This window comes from Anser anser, assembly GCF_964211835.1.
Source record: "Anser anser genome assembly, chromosome: 1".
Taxonomy (NCBI): Eukaryota; Metazoa; Chordata; class Aves; order Anseriformes; family Anatidae; genus Anser; species Anser anser.
The window spans coordinates 92,304,211-92,331,684 of NC_139720.1; the positions used below are offsets into that span (position 1 = coordinate 92,304,211).

General features: G+C 42.7%; 1 protein-coding gene across 41 annotated transcripts in view; it reads right to left on the reverse strand.

The window, feature by feature from the left end:
• The window catches only part of BBX (BBX high mobility group box domain containing), a 138,441-nt gene that overhangs the window by 106,295 nt on the left and 4,672 nt on the right, over positions 1-27,474 (reverse strand). For 23 of the 41 annotated variants that reach the window (XM_083817239.1, XM_083817231.1, XM_083817238.1 and 20 more), the window contains exon 3: positions 15,964-16,052. The exons of 16 other annotated variants lie outside the window; for them this stretch is intronic. Coding sequence is in view for 2 of the 25 variants with exons in the window: in XM_083817254.1 (XP_083673380.1) it covers positions 6-62 (57 nt within the window). In the remaining 23 variants the exon portion in view is untranslated. Of the gene's footprint in view, positions 1-5; positions 15,804-15,963; positions 16,053-27,474 lie in introns of those variants that run through there. 2 more of the 41 variants (XM_083817254.1, XM_083817224.1) reach the window with 1 other exon arrangement.

The following is a 27,474-nucleotide window of genomic DNA, read 5'->3' on the forward strand; positions in this document are numbered from 1 at the left end:
CTCACCTCCTGCGCCCGCCAGGTCACGGGGCTGCCCGGGCGGCACGGCAGCCTACCCACCATGCCGGCTGCCCTTCCGCTACGCCGCAGGATCCCCGCGATGCCGCCTGCCTGGCCTGGCGGCCACCCGTAAGGGCCAGCTCTCCAGACTCGGGGAAATCTCGCTCTCCTTCATGGGAGGAGTAGCCGTGTTCGGAGGAAAGCGAGCAGCAGGAAGCTGACCTCAGCAGCGCCGACGGGGCGGAGCGGAGCCCAGGCTGGCTGCTCCGAGCTCCCTCCTGGCAGCACGGCCGAGCCCCGCTGGAAGCCAGCCCCGCTGGAAGCCAGCCCCGGCACTGCCAGCCTCTTGTATGGCAGCTGTGGGCTCCTGGGGAGCCGAGCGGGATGCGAGGCCTCCCCACGGCACCCCACAGACCCAGCTGGGGACGGCGGAGAAAGCGGAACGTCAAAGCTGAGCCAACAGGATGCACGGCGAGGCAGGCGGACTTCGGTGGGAGCCTTCAGCCGCTGTTTCCAAAGAAGAATTAAAACCCCTAAGGGCAAACGGGGTGCCAGCGGGTCTTCCTAACACACAGGCAGAACCTGGGCTATGCCCAGAAGGGAAAAGCAGATGATCCCCGTTTGTTTACACTTTTTCCTAAGTGAGACGAGATCAGCAGGGGGAGTATTCCCACCCAACACTTGCTGTTTTCAGCTCCGAACGCTCTCCCCTCACTAGCTTGGCACCGCAAGACCTACAGGTACTTTGTACTGCGGAGAGAAAACGAAAATAAACAAGAAACCAAGACAGCAAATCACTAAGAGTCCTCGCAGTATTTAAAACCCTGTCTGACACCCTCTACGCTGGTACTGACAGGAAAAGTGAAAAGAGAAGCAGGACAGCCGAGCAATTTGCGCTTTACCATTTCTTTCAGTTACTTCCTCTTGCCTGCTCAATATAGGAGCCAGTGGCATGTCCTTAATGCGCATCTGGGAGATCCCACTCCAGAGGATTATGAAACCCAGCAACTTTAAAGAAAGTATTTAATGACTGTTTTAAAATCCACTGTGTTTTTTTCACTTTCTTGACCACTACTTTGAAGTATTTCCTATACTCGGTCTGCAGACAAATCCAGCAGTTTTTTTCCTGTAAGCAGGCAGAGCTAGCTTGTACCTTGCCACTACATGAAAGCAGATTTAACTGATCATCAGCTAGCACTTGACATTGGTTTTCAGCCATCATCCTGCCACCTCGTTCTTTCCTTTTATTTGTGCAGCCTGAGTAAGGACAGTGCAGAGGCCATACGAAAGGACAGACAGAATTTCCTCAAGGAGCTCCTCAGCGCTGTTTCAGATAAAACCGCAGGGAACAGAGCAGAGATTCCCACAGCACAGAGACATAATCACAGCTCTCCTCGCCTCTCTGCAGAGCCTGACCCTCTTCACTTCAAGAGTGGCCAGACAGGACTTGTGCCTTCGTTTGCAGCCTCCACGGCTCACAGCCTGCTTTTGGCAACTGCAGTTAATTTAATTCATCGGGCTGTAAATTGCAGGTTACCTATGCAGATGTACATCCCTAGCTACAGCTCCTCTGATGAAGTACTCAGCTCTGACAGCAGTGGATGCAAAGCCTCATTGCAGCAGCATCTTCAGGTGCAGCAGCAGCAGCGTCAGCAGAGCCACAAGGAGACTGAAGGCAACCTACATCTCAGCATGCAGACTAGGCCAGGCAGGGTGTGAGCAGCAACACGCCAGGTCCTATCCACCTGAACCTCAACACATGCAGTTCAGCGGCTTTATCCATTTTTCTGCACATACTGAAACACTCTGGTTTCACTTCCAGGAGAACTTACCTGTTAGTTTTGGGAAACTATTAGCACTGGAGTGATATACAGCTTCTTCCTCGCTAAGATGTACTTTGAAGCCAAAACTATATTGAAACTGGGAATGTAATTTATACACTCATCTGAACAGATTTAGCAAGAAGCAAAACCAAGAGTCCACAAAAACTGCATGGGGTGCTGTTCTGGTGGTGGCATGTGGACAAAAGAGCAGGCAAGGCTAAAATACAGGTTAAGAGCATGACTTGAGAGAGAAGCAGCAAAGACACTCACAAACCTTTTCTGATATAATAACTGTTACACAAAACCCTGTGCAGAAAGCCTTCAAATCAGAAACCAACACCTATGCAGCATCATTCATCACAGCTTCGGGAGTCTACCAGAAACAAAAGAGCTCCCAAGCCCACATCCCATCCCAGGCTTATCCTATGTATTTCAGAGAAACTGTTTTCTACCTCTGCTTTGCACAAGAGAGATTCTACAGCACAGAGCAATGCTTCTTCCCTACTATTCAAGCTGAGATAAACTTTTGAAAGCACACTGTTCAGTTGCCACAAATACTGGCCAGGTATGCTGTTGGTAGTGTACTAGCAGCCTCCTTTCCTCATTTCACGTACACATGTACACCAGACAGAGTACTTCAAGAGATACACAAGACTAATCTCTGACACTCTTGACACAACAGTCAAAGACAATTTATTCCAGCTACCCAGAACACGAGAAGCACTTCAAAAAAATGTATCCTTAGTAACTAAAAATCATTAGACAATTTATGAGCTAACAAATCACTTACGACATTACTGAGGTTAAAAATATGCTCTAAGTTTATCCTGACTGTAACAAACTAAAACGCTCTCATACACATCTGTAAGTAACTGTTGCTATTTACTTTGTAAACCATTTATTGTTAGTGTTCTGGAAGACTGTCCTCTATCAGTTATACATCAGTCTCTTAACTACTGAATGGACTTGATCCCTAAGATGACAGGTCATACACCGACAAAGCTGGGGAAACACTGCCTGAAGTATTATGATGTTTTCAGTACAAAAAGCTCCATCTCTTTAACTCTGTCATTTTACGTAAGAAACTTCCTTGAGAAGCTAGAGTAACATCTGCTTGTAGTTCCAAATAATTATTCTCTGCATCTTTGCCCCTCCCAAGCTGCGTTGGCTGAGGTCATCAAAATAACAAATACATTTTGAATTAAAGTTCACCATTTCAGGAGCCGGACTGTACAAGTCTTCTCAAAGTGAAACATTTTGTGCTTAACACTACCAACCAGTTAGGCTTCTGTCACTATCTTTGCTGCCTAGCATTATTACCCTGTCCAGAGGTCTCTGGCTTCGGTGTAGATACAGCATTAGATCAGCAGTTTTTACACTGTGGTTGCTATTTCCTGGGGGGGCTGCAAAAGTGACTAAGAAGTTTAGTCAGTTGTTGGTAAGCTTAAATAAGTTTATTTCAGGTATCCATACACTTACTGGACACCTTTTTTTCTTTTCCCCAATGTTTTCAAAGTAACAAAAGAAGCTGAAAACTTATTATCTTAAGTTGCATCAACTTTTTCCTTGCAGGGAAAACACGAATTTTTGAAAGATGTAAATGAAAAAGGCATCAAAAAGGATCAACTAACATATAAGCATCCTGTCACTACTAGACAGGGTAAAAACCTACCTCAGAAAGAAGGCAAATAGGAAATAGCAAGCACCTGCAAGCATATGCATGCCTGTGCATTAAAAACTCACATACTATTAGAAATTCATGAACTTCCAATAAAGTAGTTCTGTACAGTTTCACTATTAACGTGAATTTTTTTTTTTTTTTTTTGCTAAAACCACAGCTGTCAAAATTTGTTTATATTTGGTAATTTCTGATCCCTCATCCCCCATGTTAGAGACAGGTAGAGAGACTAAACACCAAACTGTCTCTGTTAAAAACAAAAAAAACCAACAAAAAACACACCACAAACAAAGCAAAATAGGAGGTATATTGGTCACAAATTTGCTTGGGCCATCACTACACTTGTCTTCTGAGCTGAAAGGATGACTTCTCTTAGCCTGTTACTCTGCTACTTTACGAACATTAAGATTACTTAGATACCAAGATGAGGAAGACCTGATGAAAGAAGGTACAAAAACAAAAAAATAACACTGATGAATCTTGCATGGTTGAAAGTTTTCTCCTGCTAACCAGCAAGGAAATATAACAGCAAAGGGGAGCAAACAAACATTTTGAGTATATCTAAAACACTCAGAAATGTAACTTGGAAGTGACTGTCCATTAAGACACACAAACAATTCTCCCATCAATCAAGTTTGCAATACTAGTTAATCTTGGGTCCTATAAAATTCATATGAGAATGGTGCTCACATGCATACAGAGTTTGCAGCAATACCAATAAATTATGATCTCCACTAAGCTCTGTATTTTATTCCAATCCCACGAACAAATACAGTATTTATCACTAATTTGAAGCTAAGTCAATACTCAACTCAAAACGGATACAATCTCCCAATCCACCCCTTGCATTGTTCTGCAATACCACACAGGTCAAATAAGACTAAACAGATAAATGAACTCATCCACATTAATAAAACATTCCAAAAAACACCATCGACAACTCGTGTGTTCAGAAATAGCAGAATCTCCAGTTTGCTTGGAAGTTTTATCAAATATTTTCATATATGCACACATACACACAACAGCATCCTAGGCTCTGTAGCATGCTAACAGCATACATGCAACGGCAGATCTGCATCACCTGGATGCCACTTCCCCATTACGTGCTACACACAAAGTGTCAGAACAACTTCAGGTGCAAGCATCGCTCAACACATAATGTGGAAAATATCAAAGCCAAAAATCCGACTGCCAGCAGCATGCTCTCCCTTCTCCTCCTTCCCCCACATCGTTCTCTCAAGAAGTTAATTCCCTGCTCCCCTCTGCTTTACAGAAGGTACCCCAATACTTTGCACAACACAATACAATCCTAACACAGTTGCTCCCTTTTTAGCTTTATTATTACAAAAGTAAGTTTAGAGATGCTCAAGTTCACTTCTCGCACTGTAAGAGCACGTATTACCTGCAGCAGAAACAAAAAACACCAACCTGTTCTCCCTGAGATCAAAATGCAAAACGGACTTTTTGAAAAGAAAACTGCATTGGTATAAGCCTCTATTTTTGAGTTCTCCAATCAGAAACAATTAAGAAGACGTACTTCTACTTTACTTGAAAAATAATTTTAAAAAATCTACTTTTCTTCCTAGATGTACTGCTGCAATTCCATAAGCATATTCTTAAAAGACATACAAAGGTTCAAAGAGCAGTTAGAAAGCAAGCTATTTCGCTCTGCTAATTTGCATTAAGTTTTATGGTTCCTATCTTCCCTCCTAAATGGAAAACTAACTGTAATAAAACATCAAGCCCAATTAGAAACAGCCACTACACACAACTATTTACTTGAATGATTTCCTTTAGAGTTTTCACAGAATCCTTTAGTGGTTGGGCCAAATCTTGTCATCTTCAGAAAAACTTCCTCCAGCTTCACACCTCATCCACCGAGTGCTTCATTGAATTCAAATCTTGAAACATTTAAAAATAAATCTTTCAAATTTAAGTTACTTTAATGAAGTGCTGGAAAACCACTGTCACAGCCTGAGTTCTGTATACAGGACACACACACACTGTGGTTGTTTTTTCATGTTACAGTATTAGCTTGCACATCAGAAAGCCTGAGTTTGGCACATAGTTGAATGTTAATAATTAAGACGGTGATCAAGTGCAATGTGAGACGTCCCTTCCAAAGCCAGAGTACTGCAAAATCAGATTTTCTGGAGCTTGGTCCCACTGGTATCCCATCCGCCGAAATCCTGAAACCTAATTTCATTCTGGGCTGTCATCAATGACAATAGATCCTCTCCAATCTGAAAAAACCTGACTGACTTGCAGCCCCATCACGGCTAAACTCCTGTAGTGACAGTCGTGACCATGGCCAAGGACCAGCCACCATGGTGGACCGAGGAGACGAGCATCACCCAGCCTTCAGCTGCTCATTTGTTTCACCAACCACGACTTCCTCCCAGTGATCACGAACTAACTGAACTCCAGGTGCTCCTGCTAAGCCATTAATTAGCCTTAGCTAATAGCAAGCTGGCTTTAAAAACAACACATCATTTCATCTTCGGTAATAAACGTTGCTTATGGTTTCATGCACCGGAGCACGCGCTTGCTTTAATATCTCTCACAATAATGTCCACTTGCATCCAAAGACCTGCCTCTGAATCCTGACTTGTGAATCAGTGGCTATCACCCGTTATTCTCCAGCTACGAGCTTCTCTGTGTTTTGCCAGCACACTATCTAAAACTAAATGAGTCATTTTTCTCATTCAATCAAAAAAGCATGCATTTTCTTTTCTGGTCTGTGGTTTTTCTCCCCAGTGTTTGTGTGGGAATCTAAAGTTAAAAAAAAAAAAGTTTCTATTACGCAACATTTAACTTTACTACAAAAACACAAAACAGATCACCAACACTGTAAACTGACATTTCAAACAAGCAAAAAAGCCCCCACAAAGCATTTGAAAACATCCGCAGCAACGTTTCTAGGTTCAGCCATCAAAAGTGAAAAAGTCCTATGAAAAGTACTAATTGGTGCACGCCCAAATACAGCAAACCTCTTCATCAAGGAAAATCATACAGGTTTCTTGCATTCAAGTTTAAAACATCTGTGGGACACCACAGATGAGGGGTGGGGCTCCTCCTGCCACTCCAGCCTGAACACAAGGAACGCAGATACCAGTCTGCATGTTAGCTACCTGCCTGGATAAATTTAGCAGAGTAATAGCATCCATGTATTGCGAATTGGGGAAAGGCCAAAGGTTATTTTGGTTTTGATTTGCAGGAAGAAAAATCACTGGTTTAAGCCAGGCCTCCCATTACCAAAGGATGTAATGCTTTACAGATCCAAACTACATCCCTGATCTATGCAGGAAAGCAACACACACTCCAGTTGTTAGGGTAAAACACTGGCTTGCCAGTGACAAGTTCTCCCATGCCTGCATCCGTCCTGCACTCCTGAAGTGTAAGGCGGGTTAACAAGAACTGCTGTTTACACGAAGACCCCACACCGTGAAACACAGCAGCCAGAGGGTACGCACCGTCACTACTGCTATCCACACATTTTAACTTGTCCCAGAGAAGCACGATAGCCCATGGGAGATGGAAAAGCCTCTGGCTGCTGTGGTTAAGCCCCTGCCTCAATCCCCAGACGCTCCCTGGACCCACCAGTACAGCACAGGAGCAGGCCAGGGGTGGGGGCAGCTGCCGGCTGCGGTGCTGAGTTTAAGTGAGAAATGGAAAAGACTGCTGTAACAAGCAGCTCAGAGGAGTTCAATGCCTTCCCCAGTGCTCAGTTTGTTGTCAAAGCGATCCTGCTATTATAACGTGATCTCTTGACTTGTGTGTAGGTGCGGGTTGCAAACTTAATGGCGTCACTTGTAGACCACTGTGGTGTACAAACCACACGGACACTACAATTTCCCAACTACAGACACTTACTTAGTACACTAAATGCTGTAGTGATTTATTTATTTGTTTAAATCTTACATTTCTGCAAAATTCTGGCGGGAGAAGAATGCTATACACAGCCTTGAAGGCTTACACTGCTGCAGGAACACAAGGCCTGGCCCAATAACTGGAGCACTTACTAGTTTAGTCACCACATTTACAGCTTCTTGTCACGTGGACGTACCTGACTTCCTTCAAGTCACTAGAAGACCAGCTTGATCTGTTTAAGCAGGTGGCAACACCACCTCCTAGACCCTACACTGATTGGCACTCTGCTGCTGACAGTTGAGATAAATGCAGGTAGCTCAGCTGCAGCGTTGACCGGCTTCTGTATTTCACATGCTTTCTTAAGGATTTTTGTTTCCAGTTGTGGAAAAGGTGGAAGAATAGAGTAAAAATCCTAGCTTGAGCACCAAAGGAAATGCACTGGTCCTCCCCTGCCACCCCCACTCCTATAAAACCCAGAAACAAGCCCTCTGATCAACCGAGTTCATCCCCAACGAGTTTGCTCTTTCAATAACCACAACAAATCTTAATATCAAAATAAATACCAAGTTAATTGAATAATAATTTCCCAAGAGAAAGTACTGTTTTCAACACCCAGTGTTATAAAAGAAATCCATAAACAGGATTTGCAACTTGCTAGGGTAGGAAAAGCTGTTTACGCAGCCCAACCAGACCTTGCATCCTAAAGGGGCGTCCACGACGTGCCCTCCTTGCATATGGCACCAAGCACCAGGGACTGGCACCAATGACTCCGGGTGGTTTCAGCAGCCCCATGCTCCTAGACATAGAAACTGGATTTAAATAAACTAAGCCAGTACAAGGAGCAGCAGTTGTAGCATCCCAGCACTCTGCGTGAGCTAATTTACCCTTACTCACTGCAAGTTAAATTAGCGGGCGCAGAGCTCCGTGCTATCACTGCCAAACCACTTCTGATGCTTGTTCTACCTTATTTAAAGCACACTCAGGTAAACTACACAACACAGCAGTCTGCAATGTAGACGTACCCTTAGGGTTTGACATTATGCCAGGTTGGACTTGAACATGCTACATTTAAAGGAGGTGCTTCTAAAAAGTTGGTAGTACACAGTCTTTTGACTTTTTGGAAAGACCCTGGGTACTGCACGGCCAACTGCCTAGATCTCAAAATTCCTCAAATCCAACTGCAAAACACACTTGGGAGGGACAGAGAAAACTCTTAGCCTTGTCAATAAACAGGCAGTATATCTGCCTGTTTGTCTGGCTGGACTCCTTAGTTGTGTTGGGCATTTAACACAGGCCAGCGATGCCCCGCATTCCCAAGGAGTTCATGGAGAAGAGAGAGCACTCAGCACCTCAGTAGGGGTTCTAGTGGATGGGATGACTTCAATTGTCCCCGAATTAACTAAAATCAACAGAATAGCTGAGACTTTAAAGACAGAGTTTGGCAGATATGGAAGGAAGACCCCGGGTTTCCTGGAAGAATATATTTACACTGGTGAGGCAGACGTCCTGTGTAGTCCTCTCCACCTCTCACTTCCGCTAATAACACTGTGATTAACTGGAGTTACACAGCAAGAGCAATCAATTGCCAAACCATTCTGTAATCTTTATCGGGCCACCCAGTTTATTCTAACAGTTAAGTACACCACCAAGAAGAAATCTCTTGTGATTTTTTTTAATTTTATTTTTTTTAAATCACAGTTGAGAACCACCCAATGTCTATTGTTCTCTGGGAAGCTACCATTCTGGCCACTAAGACATGCTGCTATATACTCTGGAGCCTTTTTCTGTATTCACTCTGATGAAATTAAAGTCGCTTTGTCTGTTGCCAGTATTGCCCCAGTCGCTGACTTTCTATGAACAAAGACCAGTAGGGCTCAAACTTCACCATGCCACAGAACTCTGAATATGCAGCAATACCATACGCCCTGCAAGCCCATCAAGGTCCAGAGGGTTGTGGTATACAGGAACAACATTTTAAAACCTTATAGAACACCAAATACCTTGATCAATTAAAGTTTAAAACTTCTTCCATCACATGTACATACAGGTATTTGGTGCTTTTTTTCCCCCCTGCGTATTTCAAGTCTGCGTAAGCAATTTGTTGCTTCTCACTGAGTTGTAATGGGAACAAAGCATCTCACTTGCAGGACTGAAAATTTCAGAAAGCATTAGTGACAAACGTAGCTATGTTTCTTTCAATAAGCAATAACTTCTTAATAATTCACAGCCGATGGTCATTCCACCGGAGTTCTAACAGAAAAACCAGTCCAATCCTACTGGCATGCAACTGTTTAAATTATACGCCTTTTCAACTGCGTATGACAGATTTCAGTAGTATGTTCATCAAATGCTGAATATTCACGTAATTATTTACATAAATATCCTAAAATAATGATTAGGAAATTAAGACCTGAAATTCTTTTCAAACTGCAAGGCAGGTGAAAAGAGCAACCACTGGAAATCACAACATTTTCACTTCAAAATAATAAATATCTGAATGCATTCACTAAAGTTATTTCCTGTTAGGACAGACCTGAATAATTTCCTACAATTCATGCATTCCTGCAAATAGGAGCATAAAAAGAAAGATTTCTGAAGCTCTTGTATTTGACAAGATAATAGTATATGCTACTTCTTTATGATAGTTGCTAAGAACATTCACCTCTACATCTCCTCCTGTGTCCCCCAGTCAGTAAACCAAGGTGTAGGTATTTTACTGGCCAATTTTACTACATCTTAGTGCAAAAAGTCTGTAAGTCACTCCAAAAGCTCTTAATTTGTTTCTAATATTGCTAGGAAAAAAAAAAAAAAAAAACCACCCCCCACCACAATTTCATAAGACAGGCATGGAAGAATTTTCACTCAATTTACCCCAAGTGGCTATTCCAGTATATCTATCACATACACTTAGATTTACTTTTTTCCTACAGCATAGCAACATGAAATTAACTGAGAAATAAGAAACTGAAGTTTCATATAAGAGTTGAGCTATTTCTACTCCAAATGTCTGTCTAATAGGTACCTTTCTTAAACATTCTCATTTTTGCCATAGCACTACTGAATTGCGTTCTGTCCACAGACATGGGATTGTCTAAATTCCCAAAGGTACCTACCTGGCCAATACAGAAAAATTGTCCTCTCATTCAAAAATAAAAATAGGACACTCACAGATTTAAAGAATATAAAATCTCAACACAAATCAAGAGATTGACAGGTCTCAAAACTAGTCTTGTCCAATGAATCAGGGCCAATTGCTTCATCTTAACTGTTTTGTTAACTGTTACTTCTGCCTACTGACAACATGGAAGTCCACTGATTACCTCCTAAGGCAGGCCAGAGAGATCCTACAATGGGAGACCTAGAACTCAGAGTGCAAGGTTAAGCTAGCGTAAGTACAGAACAACGGGGCTCTCAAATTACATCTTTGAGAAGACATACTTGACTAACCCCTTTCTTTTGTGGTGCTTCTCACAACCTGATCACAGAAGTGTTTCAAGAGAGAGCAGACCACCAGCAGGTAAATGGAAACAAAAGCAAGAACAGGTGAAACAAGAACTCCAGGGGACTGGGGCAGTGAAAAGACAGCGAATAGATCCCCTGCATTTCAGCCTGATGCACCATATACTAGCCTACAGTCTCACTAATTAGGATGAGCTATTTTCATGACTTCCAGTAATCCCCACACTTGGACATTTCCATGCTGGTTTGATTCTTCAGTTTCCGAGAGAAACATCTCTATGGCCTCATTAAAGCAGCAAAGGATTCCTTCACTCGCGCAGTCCTGCAGCCCCAGCTGCTGCGTCTGTCCTCGTGATCAACATCCTCATCATGTCAAGGGGAGTCTGCATGCTGGAGACGCTCACTGCCAATTTGTTAAACTGTGAACCTCGTATGCCAGCTTGCTGCTGCAGGCCCACTCTCCGTTTGCAGCAATGATGCACGTTACAAGCAAATAAGCAGCACCGAGTGAAAATGAAGGTCCTTTTTGTTGACATGGAAAGAATGCTTGAACTTTTTTTTTTTTTGAAGGAAAATTCTTGAGGATAGAATCTTATCCATTTGCCTAAATTATTCAGAAGTGCAAGCTGGGTTTCTGAAGTTTGGTCTAAATTGCTTATGATCCAAATGCATGCAATTGGCAAAATGGATTCATTACCTTGACTTTCCTTCAGACCACAGCTCTGGTGTAGAACAGTTAGCTCCTGCCACCTTGTGGGACTCCATGGATTTCCCTGAAAGCCTATTTCAGCGGCAAGCCAGTGAAAATAAATAAGCATTTAGGAATTACCTTCCCTGAGTTTCACCATGGTGAATATTAAAATGAGAGAGAAATATTTATGGAGAGGGCATGCTATTTTGAATATTTTCTGGTTCATTATTCCTAGCATTGTTTATATAGTTGTTTATATAGTTGAACTGCTGGATCTAGTAATCACATGGAGGGTGTTTTAAATATTTAAATAGCTGTCAAGAATCCTATGTTTTGGATAGGCTCTTTGCTGATGCATCCAAGTTTAAAATAACACTGATCAAATACTTGTCACCAACAGTAAATTTCAGATATTTGAAATAGATTCCACACAGAAATACGAATTTAGGCTGAAAATCCGTGTACTTCTTAACTGCCAGTTGGCCTTCTATTTAATGTTTTTCCCCTGTATTATTCCCCTCCATCCCCTTCCATATGTGGAGGACTTCATGAACTACTAAAGTTCTCCAGAGAAGAACAAGAACTGGAACAGGAGAACTTTTTCAATGCAGTAACAAGCGGGTGAAGATCCCTGGATCTCCGTCCTCACATCTTACACCTTGTCCACTGCCACTCAAGACAAGTGACCAGTCACACCTACTTCCTGGAGGTACAAAAGACAACAGCAGCTGCAAAGGACAGAGCAAAAGTGAGGTTCTCTATTTAAGCAAAACGTCTGCCGCTCCAGATCACAAAAATGAAAATGCAGAGAGAAGCACGGATGATGTGAATCCATGAACCCAATCAACAACCCCAATGAACCTGATCCTTTTTGTTCTCAGAGCTAAGAGAGTTGTCGCAGATGCATAGAAACGCAAGAGCAGTTGAGGAGCACTTCCACCACCCATGTGCCTCCCAAATATCTTCTCTGAACCTGGTGGAGATTTACCACACTGTATTCATGCCAACTGTAGAAAATTGAACTCCTCGGGACTTCCTTCTAGTAAGGGGAAAAACTGTCCGACTCAAAACAGGAACAGCTTTCTGACGTCATAAGCAAATTGTCTTCAGCAAAGGCCTCAATAGCTCATAAATAAACTGAAGAACAATAATTACAGACCCATAGCCAAAGGAAATGCAGCAGGAATGTCCCCTTTCATCCATAAACAGAATGCATTTTTCTTAAAGAGTGAAACAATGACAGATTGTCAGGCAATGAATCAAGTTGGCACAGCATACCTGAGGGACACAAATTGTGTGCTCTCAGATAAGAAGTTTTACAACCTCATGAGCTTCCCTGGTAACTTCAACAGCAGGGTTGTCTCTGATAGCTTTGATATTCCTCCCCCTTTATCTCCTCCTACATACTTTTAAAGTCCCAATAGCCTGACAATTAACTTACAAGTCCAAGTTTGGAAGTATCTGCAACAATCTCTGACAACACCTGGGCTGAGGATCCTTCTCAAACCGACTTGTGCCTGTGCTCTGACTGCACCTGGACGACACCACAATGTTCCTCACAGCTGTCCTTATGTATCCTACTCTCCACTCCAGGAAATCCAGATGGAACAGAGCTCTGTGAAAGATGAGGACTGCAGGACATACCATGTGCACCCCAAAGGTGAGATAGAGCCAACACCTTGCCAGGACAGCACAGGTACCTCTATCTTCTCCCCTCGCTCTGAGCATTAGGAATACTGACACCTCATCAGGAGTTATTCAAAGAAGCTCTTTCCCTGCTCTGGAGTACCATGCCACTGAACCAGTCTTGCTGTAACTGCAGACATGTATCTAAGGCACCTTCTGCCCTTGGCTACAGAGAAAAAGCAATGGCACTCTCTAGCACCAGAGGGGCTCATGTCCAACACTCACTGCTAGTCTCTCAACACCACCACAAAGCACTAGAGAGAAACAATGGGACTCTACAAGAAACTTCACTTTGATGCAAGTGAACGTTGGTGACTGCCTTATCCTCTCATCTTCATTTTATTTCTCTACTAGTCCTATATTCTGCAAGATTAGCAATGCAGTAGGAAGATCCCTACTTGCCTAGACACTCAAAGCAGTACCAGGGAGTTGAGCTACTACCTTATTCTACAGGATGGTTTGAAAACGGTGACAGCATAGACACTTCTCATGCCCTGACCAGAAGTCCTCATCTTGGCATTGACAACAGCAGCACGTGCAAACAGCAGCAGACTGAGAAGTCTCTGACTATTTTCAGCTCTCACTGTTGTCCACAGGATTCTGAACATCAGCAGTGACACCCAGCCAGCATTAACTCCGCGTAAACCTGTGAGATCTCTAAGGAGCCAGCAGCATCTGGGCCAGGTCAAGGAAGCATCATGGCATGGCTTCAGCCTGGTTCCTATCTGAAACACTTCTCCATATCTGCCAGACTAAGCTTTGTTGTGCTTTTTCTTGAAATATTTATTTTTCTGCAAAAACACAATACTTTTGTTGAGGAAACTTTCTAAGCAGTTAAATAAGTTACTTTATTCATGTAATAACTAGAAAAAGAAGTATTAAAAAATTCCTTGCCATTGAGCCACTTACCACTTATTTTTATCGATACCCTTATTTATCTCCTCTTATTGTCAACTGCTTAGCCTTAAATTTTAAGAAGAAGAAAGTTCTGAACGTAATCATTTCTATTTCTTGAGAAGCATCTCTAAAAAAAAATCACTCCGGTTACAGAATTTACAAGCCTCTGTACATAACAAATCTCACCAGATTTCCAAGAGGAACCTTGCTGCTTCCTCAAATGGAATCCACAATCAGATCCATCTTAACCAATTGTTTCACTGATGCCAAGACACAACAGCCTACCCAGAAGTGTACACATGCCCAAGAATTTGTGCCAAAGTGTCTTGGTGCAGGATCAGGTCCCTATACGATTAGCTGCAGCTAAGGCTTCAATCCGCCAACTGCTTAGGGGCACTGACAGAGGCACTGCCGGACTGGGCCCTAAAATAACCAAGCATACACAGATCTTAGTCTTCTCCACAAATGAAGAAGAATTCTTACGCACATATGCATACCACAAACAGAAAAAGAACAATGAAAAAGTGTTCTGTACTTGTGAAATAAAAATAATTTCTTTGGAAAGCAATCAGGACCAACAGTCTTCAGAACAATCTCCATAAGATCGATAGGTTGTTTCCTTATATTTATCTTTAAAGGTGTTTTGCCTTTTTTTTTTCTTGAAGATAAATATTTTTACAATAGTAATTCTCTCTCATCTCCCTCAGAAGAAAACCCTACATGACCCTTGTCTTAAGGATAAACCCAACAAAGGAAAAACTCAGTCTAAAAGATTCACGTTTGGAAGCAGCTAAAAAAACTTGACAATGCTGACTGTAACAGCAAGGATGGAGAAAACCTTTCTTAGGATCCACCAATTTTTACTGATTATTTTCTTTCTATTATTTTATTTCACAGTATAGCACACAGACAGCTGGATTTGAAATCAGGTGAACAAGGTACAAAGAGTTTTCTGTGAAATCGAGTTCCGGTATGCTCAAGACTGAGTGCCAACTAAAAAGCAGAACACACTTAAAACCCTAGGTCGGCACAAAAGTCCACAGCTCTGAACAATACTAGCCTAAGAAAAGAAAGCATGAGATACAATGATTCTCAGTCCAATCTGCTTTAAAAGACAGTCATTATGCTTGCTTGTTAGTGAACTGCTGCTAAGAACTAGGAATGCAAACCTGGGACTTGAGCAACAAAGTCTCCTACAGAGCCCCACAGTGCTGCCGTGCTTACTTCCTTCCGAACCAGTTATGCCCACCTTCAGAGCAGGAAGCTCAGGAGGAACAGCTGGACTGAACACGCTGAAATATTTAAGTACAGACCCAGCCTGGCCTAGTAACGTCCTCTGAGCAGTAGGATGTTTTATGCTGGTACCAGGCACGAGCTAAATACATTTCTATCACCTCCACACATCTCAGACCACAGAGCATGCTCATACATCCTTGCAAGGTCACTTTCAAAGAACTGGGAAGAACGGAGGGCAGTACTCATACAGCACTGAGTTCAGAAGAAACCCTGAGTTGGAAGAACAAAACATCAGGTCCAAAGGCTCTTGCCTACAAGGTTAAGTTTCTATCATACAGCACAAATTCTTGGATGTACAAGAACAGTTCTGAATACTGAAGCTGGATGCCGGCAGATTTGCCAAGAGTTTGCAAATTCTTAGCTAGTAAGCCTGAAATTTGACAGATAACACAATTCACTCCCCACCCCTACCCTCCCAACCCCCCCAGTCAGTGTGGAAAAATAACACTGTGTCCACATATAGGGCAGAGGTTTTAGTAACAAAGAGGTAGCTGGTGTTATAAATTTTACAGTGATGTCAAAAATGCCAGGAAGTTCAGACGTTTTGCCATCCCCTGGTCTTACCTGAACATCCCCGGGTCTACTCTGCGATCTGCAAAATGGGGGTGGTAACTCTGGTTCTGAAGTGTTTCTAAAATGCAGTTAGCTGACGCCTGTAAAAGTACACAAGTATGACAGCAAAGTGTTATTATCCCCTAATAATGTATTATTGTTTAGCAAAATAAGTAACATATATAAATGACAACATCATCTGTGTTCTACAGTACACTCTTCCATACTTTTCCATTTATATATCTGGTTAGAAAGTGAAGTGTTTTGACTCTCTGATAGGATGAAATGCTGAAAGTCAACCTGCAGTCCACCTCTCTATAGAGGAAGAAGCAAGCAAGCATCTTTTCTAGACTTTAAAAATCATCACAGATTTTAAACCAAACTAAGCCTCATTGTAAAGTTTTCCTCTAAGTATTAGAAAACAGCTCTATCAATACAATTGCTATTTCACCTTATTATGGAGCGAACATATGGTGAAAAATAAAAAAAAAATAAAGAGTCTAGACAATTCTTCTTTACTTTCTGTTCTGCTACTCAGTATCCAGTTTTTCTATCCATAGATAGCATCACACTTTACAAAAGACAAAGCCATCGCCATCCTGATTTGTAAACATAGAAACAGAAAGAAAGAAGTGATCTGCCTGAGATCATGAAGCAAGTTAATGGTAAAACTGCATAACTAGTCAGGTTTTTTTCCTTATTCTATTGGAACAATTTTCTCTCTTTGCTTGAATCCTAAAAGGAAGCGCTAACCTTTCATTTGCTTGCTAAAGTATGAATGCAGAAGCAGAAAACATTTTCACCCATCCCTCTGAAAATATTTGAACTTAAACAGTGAGTTGTATTAGATACAGTATTGCATATCCCCAGGTCATACTTCCAGTAAGTTCATTCAGTGCATGGTGCACATTTTACTAGAAACTCACTCCAAGATCATTCTTCTTCGCCCCAACGCTGTTTGAGTGTAATCCACACATTACACCAAGAATCTGTCTCCCTTAGAAGAAGGTCTTGCTTAAGCTATAGCAGGACCTGATCAGTACAACTACCACGGCACCAGGACGCTAGTGGGCACCTAGCAAGGGATTTATCTGCATGCATGCTTCACTTCTATATCAGTTGTTGTACCAGCATACCTTAACAGGCCAAAAAGCAAACTTACAGAAACGCAAGCCCACCCTTATAGAAGGGATTTTACAGCTTGTTTTGGTCTCTGAAGCTAAGAAAGTTATCACGGCATTTGGTACCTTCATTCCAAGTTTACTGTATCCCTGCTCGTACTTCTACCCGCAGCTGTGCTACAGTAAAAATCACACCAATAACTGGTATCGTTATACAGGTAAAGCACAGACGATCCCCAAATAATAAGTTCTTCAGTGAGATCCGTGAAGGCATTTGCTCCAAGTCCACATTTATGTCCACTGAAGTCAACAGCAGACTTCTCACTGAACTCGAAGCAAGTGATCAGACCTCCTGCAGCACGGCTCCTGTAAACAGCAAGCTTTGTCTGCAGTGATGGGACCAAACCCTCTCCCCCTCCAAAACAGAACCGCAGAGGAGTGAGGGTGTCTCGTTCTCCCAATCAAGCGTTACCCAAGTAGTTAAGCAACATTTTAAGCACGCAGTGCTCCCAGCTGGTTTTGCCAGAATCTCTGTGACAAACACAGCCCAGCTCTGCTCCAACAGCCTCGGTGCAATCGCACGAACTCTCATCGAATCAGAAATCAGACCAAGGTGAATGTTATACCCAGGTTTTTTAGCCTGACCAGTAGCCCATTTCAGTGCATGCCACCAGGAAAACACCACTGGGCACATGTGAGGAACGGGCTTCCCTGAGACATCTCTGGCAGAACACCCTCAAAGATACCAGCTCTCCTGAGGAAATCTTGGCTCAATACTTCTTTTCTGAAAGGGAAGAAAGCCTCAGCATTTCACATGTTTAAGGGGGGAGGAAAAGTGCAAGTCAGAACAAGACTAGTTCAATCCTAAGGAAATGCAATAACTATAAAATCAGCCACATTACTAAAGCGTTCTGTCTAAAACACTTATGCTAAACAAGAGCTAATTGTTTCAAGGCAGTTTCATAAAACATGAATGCTTCAGCAATAAACAGCTTCCACAAGAAAAGTTGCCTAAAATGCGTGACTACTTATTTCCTTACTGATCTTGAACCAAACGCAGGTGAGAATGAAAACGGTGACCCTTTCAGGATGAGTGATTCATCTGACTCTGGCATGCTCTCTAATGAAAAAGTGTAGGTAACATTCAATAATATTCCCATTTCATTTTTTTTTTTGTTGGCTGTTTTAAACATTTGTGACCTACAATTGCATTTTGACCTCTGCTTCAATTTTCTTCTGATTGCTATTCAGGTTTCCAACCTTACACATTAGCATTTAGTTACACAAGAACCCCAACACAACTGTTGATATTCGGAGTACCCCATGCACTGATGCAAAAGAATATGGAAAAACAGGACACAGAGACAAGATCACAAAACCTGTTTGCGCTGAGGAAGGACGGCCATAAAAAACATTTCTTGAAGTGTATAACTCCTCCTCCTGGTGGGGGGGAGCTAAATTACAATATACAAATAGCTTGTATAACTGTGCCACCAGGCCTCAGGTACACTCCACATTTCTGAGCACAACCCTTCTACTACCTGAGGCCTAATTCTGCATTCCTTAATAGTCACAAATACTGCTACGCACTTCCCCTGCTGCAGAAAAAAACACCGTGGAGCTGCAGAGTCAATACATGTTATCAAGCTCTTTGACTCCGTCAAGATGCTATTAATATTTCGGTAGGGTGGCGGTTGGAATTCTTTACCCATGCTATCCCACAGAGTTTCTGTGACATTTACTTTTCTTTTTTTAAATCACTTTCTTCATCTAATACATTAGAGAAGCTGAGCAAAATGGATTCAGCAACCAACTTGGTTTCACTTTTTGATTTCTGGACAGCAGTGGTGCTAGAATCATTCCTGGAAGTTATAAACTCCTCCTTTGACCATTAAAATCACAGTCTCATGCCACACAGTCTAGAAGACTGCCACAGCAATTTTAAAATAATCATTTCAGTTGTGTTTTTTTTTTTTTAATTTAATCATGTATCTGTGTAAACAGATGAATATCTGTTGATCTGTACCTGCTAGAAGCTAGTGGTGTCCAGCTCCCACAAACAAACAAACAAAAAAAAACAGTTAATACAGCCACGGTGTCACCTAGTGAGTTACTCTACATTCCTTAATGGGGGAAGATACATCTGTTATTACAAGCAGAAACTTTGGCTATTGGATACTGAAGTTGTCTTAGAAAACATACTCAACAGAAATGGATAACTTAAAATAAAATCCTTTCTGAACACAGAAATCGGACTCAAATTTAAATCAGATGTTACTGATGCTGATTGTATACGAATAAGGCATGCTTAATTGCAATTTATAACAAAACAATATTAAATTCTACTGTAATGTTCTATAACTTGATTCATAGTAAACTAAAATTATAGATGTTTGACTTCAAAGTTGTAGATAAAGTTCAAATTCTGAACAGGTAAGTAGTCTTCAAAGTACCAGGAACAAGAATTAGGTTTAGATCGAGGTTACCTGAAAGCAGCGACTACCCCTGCAGTTGCACAGAAAATGTCTTTGCTCCAGGTTAGTCATTTAAGGGAGTTTGGGGTAAAGTTGAAAAACTAACAGGGAACTGAAAAAAGCAAGAAAGCATGTTTTCCTTCTCATCTGAGAAAGCAAAACAGGCAGGGATTAGATTTCCTGGGTGTAAAAGCTTGGTTTGGTTACGTCAGAATCTGTTACCTTATCAGGGACAATACTTTGTTTAAAACATTACGTGCAAACACTATTTGCATTAACTTGTGCGTGTGTGCACGTGTGTGCTCGTGCATGTGTGTTACCTTAACAAACAGGACTCAAGGGCCACAATTTAAGAGAAGTATGATTTGTCACATCCTAAAGGAAAACTTTCTAACAGTTGCAAACTAAATAAATGCATGTAAGCCATGCAATCATTTAGAAAATGTGCGTGCATACGCTGCAGCCTCTGAACTAACAAAAAAGAAGTGCCAAATTTAGTGTAAAGGCTATATTTAGCAACGCATTTTAACGGTCGTCTACCAATAGAGATTGTCTCTGAGAAAACAAATACAAAAATACCAATGCAAAACGAGATTAAAAGCACCGATTTAAACCCAGCGCTTACTGACTACGGCCATGATTTAAATCAATTCAACAGAGAGAACTGGAATGCCAAGGCACCGCGTCGGCGAGGCTACGCGTGCACCCAGGGGCTCACAGAAGCCAGGAAGATTGGGTGCAAAAACCTCCCCGCTTTCACTCTGCCTGCCCTGAGCAGGGCTGAAGCAGAGCGTCAGTATCTGCAAAGTCTGACAGTGCTCCAAAAAACACCGCGATTTTCTGCAGGATCCTTGGCGGAGTGCAGGTACTGTCCTCGCTGGGAGACTGGAGCTGCGCGGGGACGTCTGCGACAACCACCTCACCTCCCCTGTGCCTTTCCTCGCTGTCCATCTCCCTTAACAAAGAGCGACAATAAACTCCGCAGGCAGCCCCGTGGGACCAGCCAGGGCCGCACGCAGGAACCACATCGCCGTGGCACAGAGAGTAGCAACACAGCCCTCGGACAAGACAAAGCCTGCCTGCTCTTCGCAGCAGCTCCAGCATCCTCGTGCCCCCGCGGGCTGGTGACACCGCCGGGAGTCCGCTGCCACGTGTGGATACATAACCAGTGTCCTCTGTACGTGTCTCTCCGAGGGGCAGGATCTGCCAATGCTGCTTACAAACCAGGAAGACCTGGCGGGTGTTTGGAGCTCCCACCTGAACGACTGGGCAGCCTGCAGGAGCGGCGATGCACGTGGAGATGGCAAAGTCCATGGCCGCATATCCAGGCTCCTCTGACAGCTTCCTCTGGATGAAACCAACCGTCCAAGCCCTGCGAGGGCTCTTGCAGCACCAGGTTTTGCCCAGAAAAGCTTTTAGCCGTCGAAATTATTCCATGCAAGCACCTGGTGCTCTGCAACAATGCAGAGGCGGGCACGTAGAGGTGCAAGGAAAATACTGAGTTAATGCCAAGGGGAACAGCCGAGGACAGTTTTCCTCTGACACACGTGCAGGCAGCTCTCTTTCGGGTTAACGGGAAAGGGACACATTCAACCAACAGTTCCACGTAGCCGTCCATGCTTTACTTCCCTTATTTAAGGTTTTCTATACCGATAAATAAAATTGAAAACTTCCTCCCCTTGCTCTGGTTCTGATGCTTGTGCAACTCTGGTTCTGATGCTAGTCCAACAGCCTTCAGCGAGGGGCACAGGAACTCCTGTTTACTCTGTAGGCACTGGAACACCTTTTCAATCAATGGAACGGAGGGTGCAAATCGTGAATAGTTACCTGCTTTAATGTATTTGCTACCAGCTTTGTCACTCTTCATTTTCCAGACACCAAATTTCCCCATATAAACACCTCTGTTTCTCCAAAAGCAGCTGGAAATTAATGATGCTATTTTTATTTTCTTATTAATTCCTATGCCATAGCTCTATAATCAGTGCCGGATCGTGCTGCAATTTTGCATACTTGTTTCAAAATGCATTACGAGCCCTTGATGACTGATGTTTAGCACAATGTATGGGAGAGCATCCCAAACAAATTAGAGGGAAGAAATACAAATAGAGACATGTTACTTAAAGTAAAAAAGACTTATCAGATGTCCAAACAAGAAGTAAGAGCTGCAACTCACAAGTTTGCGGCAGAGCGTTCACCGATTTCAAGAACTGAGCCAGGCGGGCAGTTGGTACTACAGAACGTGAAACCTGGGTACACAGAAACCTTTTGCAAAGAGAAAGAATAACACTACTTCTTTCCCGATCTATACTCCTCGGCCATTGATTTGCAATGCATCAAAACGCTTTCCTTGCTGAGCCACACAACAGAGTCTGGAAGCAAACACACTCGCACAGTAACTGCACACTTCCCAGAAGAGGTACATCTACCAAACGGTGCTCTCACACTCCAGGCTCTTCCACCCCTTTCTCACTTGCAGAACTCTGCTCATTTCAGCGCTGCCTCTCTTCCCAGCCCTTCCTCTGCTGCTCACCGCCAGGCAGGGACTGCCCGTAAGCTTGTGCACTGATTACCGAGTGCACCGGGTGCATGACCCTGGCAGGACAATCTGCACATCAATAATTAAGAATAATGCGAAATCTGCAGCTTTCCCGAGGAATTGCAGGCTACCAGCAACCTCGGGCAGATCTGTGAAGGGGTGCACGTTGCTGATACGGCTCTGCTTCTGGCTTTTTGTTCAGGAATCCAGTTGCACAGGTGTAGCTGCGGGACTAAGGACAAGACGCACAGACATCCCCATACTTTACCCCATGAGGAAAAAATAATGAAATAGCAGCATGATGCGGCTCACTATGGATCTGCTATAGCTCAAAGGAAACTTGTGGAAAACAAATCAAACATGACCAACTACAAAAGCTCCCTTTTCATCGGCCTGGCAAAGCAAACAACAAAACAACAAAAAAAAAGCAACTTCCTCTTAACTTTCACGGGTGGGTTTTGATGCAGAATATCCCAATGTTTCAGCTCTGCTGACTTCTGTGGAGTTATTTCACACTGAAAAAAATGAAAAGAGATAAATCAAATTTTCCCTCACTCCCTCCTTTCTCTACCAAGGTTTTCTTTATCAAACTTCACTTCCAAATCTCTCACGATGTCGTACTCTTAAATATTGCTTTGACGACCACAAGAAAACACATTTTGTCACACACTGAAACAAAAACCTAGGATAATTTGTTTCATAAAAGTCAGAAGACTTACTATACTACTGTAAAAGCCAATCCCAACTATTACCATGTGATGTGCCATGCCTCACCTGCTCCCAAGAGCTCTCGCTAGCGCTGTCAGATAATTCCTGTCTGTGTAGGACGTGGGTACAAATGGGGAAAAAAAGAAAGAAGAGGAAAAAAGAAGAAAGATGACTTCTGACAACGCACATGCTTAAAAATCCTTACATAACTGGCAGAAAAAGACATACTGGGGAAATAACTGAAAGGTATGGGTTCGAAGCCATCAGCCAAGCAGCAGTGAAGTACACTGAGCAGTCCCCCTCCTGCTAACAGGGCTGCTCAGCCCCACAGCGCAGTCACCAAGACATGGCCCAGCCCAACAGCGGCCCTGCAGCAGGTTTAAGCTTTCCTCACTTGAATCCTGCCATGGGCCAACTCATCTGTCATCAGCACTGACAAGGAAACAGCCTTCAACGTGTGTGCCTGGTCCTGGAAAAGTCCCTCCTGAGAACGCGGATGGCAGAAACCTTCCTGGTGCTACCCCGACATGGGGAGAAAGAAGAACAACTCCACGGCAGGGCAGAGGGTCAGCACGGTTGCACAGTGTCTCAGAGCAGGCTCCCCAGCAGTTTGCTGTGTATGTACTGCCTTCAGAAAAAAAAAGACAAAAAGCAGACATAGGGATGAAGCACCTTGCCACTTCCCCTCAACCAGCACGGGAAGGTGAAGACAGGATTTGTTACGCTTCTTGTCAAGAGAGCTTCCACGTGAATTAAGTCCTGTGGATCCCGTGTTGCAGAAGTCCGCTGAATCTCTTTCGGTTTTGCTGAAGAAGACCCTCAGTACCAAGAAGGGTCAGTAAAATGCCGTTTCTTACTTGCAGCGATTTCCGTGTTTTCTAAAATCTCTTACATTGAAACACCCGGGTGGAAGACTGACGATAAAAATTCCACGCTTCCTAAGCAAGTGATTTCCTTAGTGTAGTTTCATCAAATCCAGTTAGCTCTCTTTCCCCTCGCTAAAAATTAAAATTTTGTTGTACTAGCTTTCTTTGTACACAGAGATGCCTGAAGCTAGTTTATTTTCACATGCTGAATTGTCCATGCTTATAAGGACTTGCTATTACATTATGCATTTGTGTCCTACAAAGGAAAAGGCAGGAACACTGGAGAGTGTCAAAACCATGCTTTTCCTCTTTGTTGATCCATCTTTTATGCAATCACATCTATAAATACTAAAAATAATAAAATGCTGCTACCACTGTGAGAATACTACAATTAGGTCTATACTTGTGCACCAAGTGAAGTTTGCTTTCCTCCTCAAATAAGAGCTCTATTTTAAAATCAAAGCCAACTCACATTCACAGTAGTGAAACACTTGTTTTCAGCAAATCTTAAAATCTTACAGCACAAAATGTGTTTACTGGGTTTAGAAATAAGAGTTTAAATTGGTAGCTTATCCCATTTATCAAAATATGGCCAGAGTGCCAGAGCAGCCTCTTCTGTCAATTGCATGTTCCATAAAAAAGTTAATTGTGACTCAGCATTAGATTATGAATATTGATCTAATTATAAAGAACCATTCAGACCAACGCATATTTAAAGAAATTTACCCATGAAAAACAATACCTTATATTACAAAGTTAACACAGAGAAGTTAGCATTAAATAGTGTAATATACACAATGGCTTAAATACCACATTAAGTGGCAAAAACGCTAAGTAAGCTTTCTTCCTACTTTACTCTCTTTCTACTTTAGGCCTTCCTGTCAACAAATATAACTGAATTAAAAGTTAGCAACTTCATACTACTCTGATTTTTTCTTTTTTTAAAGTAGCATTATGAAGGAAGTTGAATTAATAAGAGATGCCCAACTGGCAGAGAATCCAGTGACACTACTCACTTGTCAAGACAAGCATTTACTAGGAAAGGTTCAGAGGTAGCATGCACCAAGGGAAAGGACACAACTAAGGAGTCAGATGTGGATATTACTGCATTCCCTGCTCACGCTAACCTGCTAAGTGACTGTAGGCAAGCCTCTGCTGCTTCACTGTTTGGTATCTCGGATGCCTAAAACAGGGATAAAAGTGATTGTTCCTTGTTTTGGGGTGTATGATTGCAGTATGGCTTATGCGCTTTGCCAGACAGGACACAAGCACATGAACAAGGCAATGCCTACGACTGCCAGTTATTAACAATATCGTTCAGAGATGAATGCCTGATTTATTTATTTATTTTAAAGCAGTGCAGTTAAACACCAGGCCATCAATCCATTCCTAAAACCCGAGTAACCTTTACGCTGGTTCAGGTCTTGCCCCTTCTGAAATCTGTCAAGAAGAGTGACAGCTGTGGGAGTCTTTTGTGAAATTCACATGCAGCCACTAGTACCAGGCTCAGCACACTGCTCTCAGATAGAAACAGGGCATTATCACCAATCTTAAAAAAAAAAAAAGTAAAAATTAGCAGTAGTAGTAAAAAAAACAGAAGTCAGTTCTAATGATCTTTTGAAGTAAATCAGAACAAAAAAACTTTTGACAATGACACCGCTAGAATGAAGGGGGAAAAGGAATGAAGATAATACCACAGAAGAAAGTTGACTTTTTAACTGTTTTTTTCTCAAGAAGCATTTTGAAATACATGTGACTATTACGTCAAGCCAGCTTTACAGACTCCTAAGTAATAAAGAAAGCATAAATTGTTACAGCAAGGCAAAGCACTATCCATACTGCTTTAAAACAAACCTAATTCACTCAGGTAAACTGTTCCCATATATGGGCACCATATGATTTAATGATACAGGGAAGTATCATCAGTCTCCATTTGCAGGTGGAGAAGGGACATATGGCTGAGTTTCCAAGAGTAAACTCTGACCCTGGAAGCCTCCAGCTGCCCTCGGCAGTGCCGCTGGCTCCACCAGCAGCTGCAGCAGGCCACCCTCGTGCAAGGTACAGGAGCTGAGCTGGGTCCAAAATTTGGAAGGCAGCCTCTGGTTTTAACTAAATCACTTGCCAGAGGTGACAAGAGACAGTCTGTGGCAGTCCAAAATTAAGACTAGCGTTTCAGTTCGGTTCCAGCTTTTATCTGTAGCATCTTCCTCCATCTGGGAGCCACCAGACTCACATAAACTTGAAGTCCTGAGCAGCATACGTGCACCGTACTGTCCAAAGAGAGGCAGCAAGTCACCCCACAGCTGCCTGAATGTCACCGCAGGTGTGTTTACAGCCTTCACACTACAGCAGAGCCTCCGTGCGAGCATGCAAACACCTCACCCACCTCACCTGCTTGCTCCCCACTGCCACCTGTGATGGAAGAGTACCTATCCCCAATCCACTTGCTCAAAGTTTCCTTCCTGCATAACACTCTGCTACAAGCCCCGTGCCAGGACGTCGCATATCCTCAGCCCACAGACCACGAGCAACAGCAGCCTGGAGTTAACTTTCAGTTCTGAATGGGAGCAATCGTATTAGTGAATTTAACAAGATGTGCCATGTGTTTCAATACGTTCACATGCTTATGGGATCTCAAGCCATGGACCCGCTAATTTATGAACAAAGTGCATTACAGTCGTTCTGGATGAAACAGAAATGTAAATGCATAGTTACGTCCGATATTTTATGTGGAGAATGTGACATTCAATATCTCTAATTATACATACAACAACTATGAAAGAGAAAGGTTTTTCTCCCTTGAATGGGAAAATAAACATGGACAAATTCCTCTCACCATCACTTCTACACTCCTTTCCTAAAGGAAACTCCTGCTGAAACCAAGAGAAGTCCTGCAGGTGCTGGATTTACAGTGAGCAGTCCCCAAAAACTCAAAAGCATCCAGGGCAAGTTTCTTAAGTGTTTGAAGCTACCCCAACACTAAAACCTACATAAGAGTTCCCTGAATTGTGTGTCTGCTTTGAAACAGTTATCAGCTTGCTATGCTGGGAGGAAGGGTACCGTGCAACAAACTTTTGAGGCCGTGGCCAATTTTTGAACTGTTCACATGGCCCCTTCCTAAGGGAATCTCCCCCTTTCAGGCTGCAACACACCTGGTGCCTGTTACCCAAGACCAGAATCCAGCCGTCTCGTGCACATCAAGGCTGACTTACTAAACTCCCTTCACGAATAGCTACTTTACTGCGAACTGTGTAATAAAACGAGTCTTCGCTTTTCCCAAAATAAGAGCTCCCTACAGTAAATGGAAGTTTCTAGTTGTGGACAAATCTAATGAAAACTCTGCTCGCCCCTTAAATAGCCACGTTATTTTTATTACGTTTAAGCTATGAGGAAATGTACTACTCAGCTTCCTCTAAAGCTTCTGTTGTGACTTTTTCTTCAAAAAGATACTCTACCCTTCTCTTCTTTGCCATTTGTTCATAACGGCTCAATATTAGGCATGAGCTACATTTAGCACTGTGCACAAAACTGAGGTCCGCTCCTCTTAGAAGCTGTAGGGAGATTATGACCACTGCTTCATTTCTAGGATTAAAGTCCCATGCATCCAAAAGGCTCCATCACACAAAGGCTGAAGCCACTACATGGCGGAATGACTGAAGAGACTACCTGAAGCAAGGTCCACAAGGTGTTCTTGCTCGGTACCTTTTGCTACTACTCCAAATAAAGACAGAAATCCTTGACACTTACAGCCCTCTAATCTAACTCTTACCGGAAAACACAGAAAATTACATCCAAAAATCAGCGCATTCGAATTCAGC